At 43.7% G+C, this 7,875-nt stretch overlaps 1 protein-coding gene across 3 annotated transcripts in view; it reads right to left on the reverse strand.

Annotated features, from left to right (window-relative positions):
* LOC141083465 (hepatitis A virus cellular receptor 1 homolog) overlaps positions 1-7,841 on the reverse strand; it is a 9,303-nt gene extending 1,462 nt beyond the window's left edge. Inside the window, exons 1-5 of one of the 3 annotated variants that reach the window (XM_073567741.1) lie at positions 7,734-7,841; positions 3,444-3,782; positions 2,287-2,364; positions 2,101-2,159; positions 1,195-1,231 (exon numbers count right to left, since the gene is read on the reverse strand). In XM_073567741.1, the coding sequence (XP_073423842.1) occupies positions 1,195-1,231; positions 2,101-2,159; positions 2,287-2,364; positions 3,444-3,782; positions 7,734-7,806 (586 nt within the window). In that variant the 5' untranslated portion in view covers positions 7,807-7,841. Of the gene's footprint in view, positions 1-482; positions 1,232-1,936; positions 2,160-2,286; positions 2,365-3,443; positions 3,783-7,733 lie in introns of those variants that run through there. The other 2 variants (XM_073567740.1, XM_073567739.1) reach the window with 2 other exon arrangements.
* Between the last annotated feature and the right edge of the window lie 34 nt (positions 7,842-7,875).

A 7,875-nucleotide genomic window follows, 5' to 3' on the forward strand; every position in this document is an offset into this window, starting at 1 on the left:
GGGGTTAATGGTACTGCAGACTGCACTTTGAGTGTTATACACTCTGGGAACCTGCTATGCCAAAAAAAAAATGCTATTAATCTATAGATATGGGGTTGATCTGCTGGTAATTAGCATTGTTAACCTGTGCAGCAGCTTCAAGGTTTATCTCCTTGCAGGGAGAAAATGAACTTTATTTCTCCCAGCAGACTCTGGCTTTCAGTCGTAGAGGCATGGCTTCAGTCACCGTTCAGTGAGCGGTGGCTGTAACCACATCCCCAGCACTGACTACCAGCCGGGTCTGTACTGATGGATAGATGTCAGTCAGTCCTGGGGGCATGATTACACCTGTTGCTCACGGAGCAGTGACTGAAGCAGCGGTAAAATCTGCAGCATGCGTACAGCAATTGCGGAATCCCATAGGATTGCATGGGAATGTGTTTTTAAGCGGTTCCGCTGCGGAAAAAAAGCAGCAAAAAAGCTTAAACGCAACGTGGGCACACACAGCCTCAAGGGTAAAAATCCTGCTGCCTTCAATCGCAATGTATGCGCAGTGCATACTAAGCTCCCCCTGGTGGTCACAACAGGTAGCAAGAGTTTTGGGGTTAGGGACAATTCTGAAACAGATGGTTTTTTTTGTTGTTTTTTTTAATCTACAGCAGAAAGCTAAAGCAGAAACTAATTTTTGATGGGTATTGGCATTGTTGTAATTTGGAGTCAGAAAATGTAATTATGGTCTAAATAGATAAGAGCGAGAAATGGGGAGCACGGATGCAAGGTAGAAACCAAACTAAATGAAATTTTTAATCATGATTTTTTTTTTTTAAATTTTTTTTTTTTATTGGATGCGTTAGGCTGTGTGCACACGCTGCGGATTCCGCTGCGGACACGCAGCAGTTTTAGCTGCGGTGTACAGTACCATTCATTTGAATGGTAAAAAAAAAAACGCTGTGCCGACGCTGCGGAAAAAACCGCGCGGATTTGCTGCGGTTTTGAATCTGCTGCGGGTTCCTATCTCCACCATTGTGGAGATAGTGAATCCGCAGGACCAAACCGCAGGCAAAACCGCAGATAATCCGCAGGTCTTTGGACCTGCGGATTATCTGCGGTTTTTGCAAAATCCGTGCGGATTAATCCGCAGCGTGTGCACGTACCCTCAAAGTAATAAAAAAAAAACTTGCCAAAATATACACACTCAGTAAAACTGATATTTACCTTTCTTTTTCTGTGGCTTTCCCATTTCGATATTTACCTGGAAAAAGAATAATGGGGTTCCAAATACTTCAGTGATAGGTGATAATAGGGCATTGTGTAAAATTAATATATAGCAGAGGGTCCTCAGTTGCTTCTACAAACCCCGCAATTTGCTTCATGACAGAAACAGCGCAACCTCTGTCCACTGGCTGCTCCTGGTATTGCAGCTCTGTTCACATTTAATCACTATATGAAATTCTCAGCTTAATGAGTCACATTTTCTGACCAGGCATTTCTATAGGGTGCCCCGTATTATCCATACTTATATATATGGTGACTCCCATCAAAGCAACAAGGAAAACTGCTCCAGAAACACCCGCGATCACAGAAGTGGTGACAGATGAGGGTTTTTCCAGTGATGTGGTCACCTAGAAACCAATGAAAAGTACATAAAAGCACCTATAGATCTTCCCGGACTCCTATACAAATTTTCTTTGTGGAAGCCACTTCTGATTAATTTAGGGGTTGGCTGTAGTAATAATAATAATATTGGCAAATACCTCAAATTAGAAATGTAGTATAGTTCTTCTGATTAGCTATGTTGCTTACCCCATGTGCAGGGCATTGCATAGCTTAGGTATCCATGGTTACTACCACTAATATAGTAACAGCTAGCTAGTTGTTAGTGGCCATAACCATGGATGTCTAAGCTACTGCAATGTCTTGCACATGGGGTAAGAGACATGGCTAATCAGAAGAACTATACTATATTTCTGATTGGAGGTATTTGCTTATATTATTACTACACGCCTTAATTTTCAGGTTTTGATGAGGTTCTACTTTATTTGTTGCAGTCACTTGCTTTGAATTTTCAATATTTTTGTGCATTAGGTCTATAACTAAGTATTGTGAGCAGAAACATCTCACCTTTGAGGCGTCAGACGTTCCCAGAGTCGTGAAAGACACAGAATTGTTAGATAAATGATCTATCAAGGGAAAAGAGAAGATGTGAAATTTCTAAAAAAAAATAAAGTTGTGCCCCATTTCTTCCATTCTACTTTATTTTTTTACTTGGCCGAGATCTAATAAAGCAAATGCGTCCGCCATATTTACACGTGTCATTCATGGTCGTCCTCGCGGTTGTGGAACCTGGTTCAGGATTTTTAACGCCGATCATTGTTGCGTTGTCCACTGAAAAGAGAAAATAATTTCTAATACATGTAAACTGCTGGAGACAAATGAAGGATTTGGGTTGCTGCATTTGGGGTGGGAAGTCTAGTGCTGCTGTGCCATCAAAACAGTAAGTATTGCAGCAGCATCCCCCTCCTCTCCCTCTTGTCTACTGTGTTTGAGTAGGAGGCGGTGGGTCGTAGCATTTGCAGAAAGTCTGCAGATAGGGAAAAGTAAACTATTCTCACTGATTAGGGGGCATTAACCCATGGATGCTTTACGGAGGCCACTATCAGAAGAAGGCCACGTCCGCAAGACTCCTAGGGATAGGTCATCAAGTGCCCCTATAATCACTACTATATTGTACATACAGTATTTCCAGATCTGAGAGTTATCAACAGAACTGGCCTTTGGGGTGTTCAGCGTATGTGGCTATAAGGGGTACAGGAACAACCCACGATGATAGAGGTGAGGTACCAACACAAGCAATGGGATGAAACTGAATGGGAGGAGACACAGATTAGATATTAGAAAAAACTTTTTGACAGAGTGATCAATGAGTGGAACAGGCTGCCACGAGAAGTGGTGAGTTCTCCTTCAATAGAAGTCTTCAAACAGAGGTTGGACAGACATCTGACTGGGATGATTAACGAATCCCTGCTTTGAGCAGGGGGTTGGACCAGATGGCCCAGGAGGTCCCTTCCAACTCTATGATTCTAAGATCTGACCTTGATGAAACTTTATATCAATTGTATCCCAGAAACTATTAATCATTTGACTAATCTAATCGTTCAACCGTTCTTGACTACAGACTATCTGTAGAGTTTTTTTAGTGTTTTATGTCTCTCTCTCCCTATTTCTATCGGTGCGCTCAGATGTTGTCTTAGTGGACTCACCCCAAAATGACCCCTGCATTCATTGCTTCGGCTTTTATACTGGCTATGAGAGTCCTTCTTCATAGGCTGCCTATAGGTTCTGAGTGACTATTCATCTCTTATCATTCATTGACCTCTTACTTGGGACTATGCCCTGACCCAATGGAATATAGCTTCTCATTTCCTTGACACAATCTAACAATTTGGGGTTTTCCTAGTTCTCACCTTCTCGTATCATCACTTTTCTATCTATTTTCTTATCATTGAATAGTCCAGGGATCTGCACGCGGCAGCAGTAGGTTCCTTCATCCTCTTTAGTGACCCCGGTGATGGTCAGGGACACGTCCCCCTGACTAATGTTCCCCAGCAGATGGTATCGGTCAGATTTCATCATGGTCACATTTTGGCCGTCAGTCCTGATAATCTCATTGTTACACCCAGATAATGGGCATTCGCCTCGTCCCCAGCAAATGTGGTGTTGATATTTATGAACAGTGTAAGTACAGGGTAAGGTTAGTGTATCCTTCACGGATCCTGTGACAACTTCTCCTGATACGGTCACAACTGTGGGGGACAAAATTATGTTTAAATTACACAACACAAATCATTTTTTTTGTTAAAGCAAAATAATGGCCAATGCTGAGAGTCATTTTCTCTTAGCCCATTTCTGCATCCGTAAGACCAGTGTCAGGCTGGGAAGCCAATGGCCCGCCCGTGGCATCAACTTTGGGGGCCCATTGTTCAACTACATGCAAATATTTCATTACCCTAATTCACAAATTTATGTAAAAATACACTGTGAAGTTTGTTAAATGAATGATCAGAAGCTTTATGTAATGAATCAAGTCAACTTGTACTTCCCATATGGGACGGTGAGGGATCCACTCTGGCACAGGAGCCCGTTGCAGGGATCCATCTGTTCCCCTATGGGCGCAAGACTCCTATAACCGGTAACTGTGACCCCAAAAATCAGATTCAGAGTACGGATTTGGGGTCTTTGTGTACCTCAATGTTGTAACATGAGGAACATGGACACCAAAGAAAAATCCATCCATGTTCCTTTTATAATACTATAACCTGTGGTGGTGCATGGAGCCATGGACTCCCTGCTCCACCAACATTCTTTGCCTTTAAAGACGCAAGTCGCTTTAGGACAGTGGAGCCATGCAACGGACGTCAGGGTCCTGATGCAAGTAGTGAGATAACATGATCACTTCGTGAATCCTGTGCTTGACTTCTATTTCCCCAGAGGAGAACTCGGTTGTCCTGGTACTCAGGATTAGGTGAGTATAGATTTCATGTTTTGTTTACTTTTATTTATTTATTTATTTTGGGGGGGAGCATTACTACATATAATAAGTAGCTTTTATTGCTTTTGGGGGGGCACTCAAGGGTTTTAATTACCCATTTATGAAGGACTGTGCGCCCCATTATTATCAATTATAGAGACACTCTGGGCTTTACTATTCAATAAAGGAGCACTCTGGGCATTTGTACTCATTAAGGGGATCTGTAGACACCCTGGGCATTAGTACTCATTAAGGGGATCTGTAGACACCCTGGGCATTAGTACTCATTCAGGGGATCTGTAGACACCCTGGGCATTAGTACTCATTCAGGGGATCTGTAGACACCCTGGGCATCAGTACTCATTAAGGGGATCTGTAGACACCCTGGACATTAGTACTCATTAAGGGGAACTGTAGACACCCTGGGCATTAGTACTCATTAAGGAGAACTGTAGACACCCTGGGCATTAGTACTCATTAAGGGGAACTGTAGACACCCTGGGCATTAGTACTCATTAAGGGGATCTGTAGACACCCTGGGCATTAGTACTCATTCAGGGGATCTGTAGACACCCTGGGCATCAGTACTCATTAAGGGGATCTGTAGACACCCTGGACATTAGTACTCATTAAGGGGAACTGTAGACACCCTGGACATTAGTACTCATTAAGGGGAACTGTAGACACCCTGGGCATTAGTACTCATTAAGGAGAACTGTAGACACCCTGGGCATTAGTACTCATTAAGGGGAACTGTAGACACCCTGGGCATTAGTACTCATTAAGGGGAACTGTAGACACCCTGGACATTAGTACTCATTAAGGGGAACTGTAGACACCCTGGACATTAGTACTCATTAAGGAGAACTGTAGACACCCTGGGCATTAGTACTCATTAAGGGGAACTGTAGACATCCTGAACATTAGTACTCATTAAGGAGAACTGTAGACACCCTGGGCATTAGTACTCATTAAGGGGAACTGTAGACACCCTGGGCATTAGTACTCATTAAGGGGAGCTGTAGACACCTTGGGCATTAGTACTCATTCAGGGGATCTATAGACACCCTGGGCATCAGTACTCATTAAGGGGATCTGTAGACACCATGGGCATCAGTACTCATTAAGGGGAACTGTAGACATTTTGGGCATCAGTACTCATTAAGGGGAACTGTAGACATTTTGGGCATCAGTACTCATTAAGGGGAACTGTAGACATTTTGGGCATCAGTACTCATTAAGGGGAACTGTAGACACCCTGGGCATTAGTACTCATTAAGGGGAACTGTAGACACCCTGGGCATTAGCACTCATTAAGGGGAACTGTAGACACCCTGGGCATTAGCACTCATTAAGGAGAACTGTAGACACCCTGGGCATTAGTACTCATTAAGGGGAACTGTAGACACCCTGGGCATTAGCACTCATTAAGGGGAACTGTAGACACCCTGGGCATTAGCACTCATTAAGGAGAACTGTAGATACCCTGGGCATTAGTACTCATTCAGGGGAACTGTAGACACCCTGGGCATTAGCACTCATTAAGGAGAACTGTAGACACCCTGGGCATTAGTACTCATTCAGGGGATCTGTAGACACCCTGGGCATCAGTACTCATTAAGGGGAACTGTAGACACCCTGGACATTAGTACTCATTAAGGGGAACTGTAGACACCCTGGGCATTAGTACTCATTAAGGAGAACTGTAGACACCCTGGGCATTAGTACTCATTAAGGGGAACTGTAGACACCCTGGGCATTAGTACTCATTAAGGGGAACTGTAGACACCCTGGACATTAGTACTCATTAAGGAGAACTGTAGACACCCTGGGCATCAGTACTCATTAAGGAGAACTGTAGACACCCTGGGCATTAGTACTCATTCAGGGGATCTGTAGACACCCTGGGCATCAGTACTCATTAAGGGGATCTGTAGACACCATGGGCATCAGTACTCATTAAGGGGATCTGTAGACACCATGGGCATTAGTACTCATTAAGGGGAACTGTAGACACCCTGGGCATTAGTACTCATTAAGGAGAACTGTAGACACCCTGGGCATTAGTACTCATTAAGGGGAACTGTAGACACCCTGGGCATTAGTACTCATTAAGGGGAACTGTAGACACCCTGGGCATCAGTACTCATTAAGGGGAACTGTAGACATTTTGGGCATCAGTACTCATTAAGGGGAACTGTAGACACCCTGGGCATTAGTACTCATTAAGGGGAACTGTAGACACTTTGGGCATCAGTACTCATTAAGGGGAACTGTAGACACCCTGGGCATCAGTACTCATTAAGGGGAACTGTAGACATTTTGGGCATCAGTACTCATTACGGGGAACTGTAGACACCCTGGGCATCAGTACTCATTAAGGGGAACTGTAGACACTTTGGGCATCAGTACTCATTAAGGGGATCTGTAGACACTCTGGGCATTAGTACTCATTAAGGGGAACTGTAGACACCCTGGGCATCAGTACTCATTAAGGGGATCTGTAGACACTCTGGGCATTAGTACTCATTAAGGGGAACTGTAGATACCCTGGGCATCAGTACTCATTAAGAGGAACTGTAGACACCCTGGGCATCAGTACTCATTAAGGGGAACTGTAGACACCCTGGACATTAGTACTCATTAAGGGGAACTGTAGACACTTTGGGCATTAGCATTCATTAAGGGAAACTGTAGACACCCTGGGCGTTAGTATCTGAGGAAACACTGCCACTCTAATGCATTATTTTTTAAGAGAGCGCTCAAGATGCATTATTACTTTGTAAGTGACACATGACACAGGGGACATTATTATCGTCTGCAAGGCGACACAGGGCACTTATTTTTTTAGGGTGCACATGGGTCATTATTATATTCTAAAATTTATTAGTGTATTCTAGAGTTATTAGCAACAGAATGGGAAGTTTCTGTACGTTGGTAATCGGTATAGATAGTGTTGGAAATATGAGGAGTCAAATGTGTCTTCGTTGGAAACAATGCAGACAGCAGTCATGCTTGTGAGAAGTCGCCATGCAGGTCAGGGCCAGATGGAAAACAATGGAAAAGTGAGCAATTCTGATAGCAAAGGATGGACCTCCTTTATCCGTGCCAATACAGCATCATTTTTCATATAAGGCAAAAATATTACGGTAGTAAGGTGCTGATGAGCGTAGATTACTCGACTCTCTAACTGATGGACACAAATACCCGAGGTTTAGTTACTCACCCACAAGATGCAAGAAGTAGAGACAGCCGGCTGCAGAGGTCTTCATCGTCTTCTTCTCGCTCCCCGGTGACATGTCGTCGTGTCACTGTAGAATAGACAGCAAGACCAGTTCTCTATGCTCTTTCTATGACAGGGCTTGTGG

Source organism: Dendrobates tinctorius, unplaced genomic scaffold (genome assembly GCF_039654945.1).
Source record: "Dendrobates tinctorius isolate UK_male_01 unplaced genomic scaffold, ASM3965494v1 ptg000020l, whole genome shotgun sequence".
Taxonomy (NCBI): domain Eukaryota; kingdom Metazoa; phylum Chordata; class Amphibia; order Anura; family Dendrobatidae; genus Dendrobates; species Dendrobates tinctorius.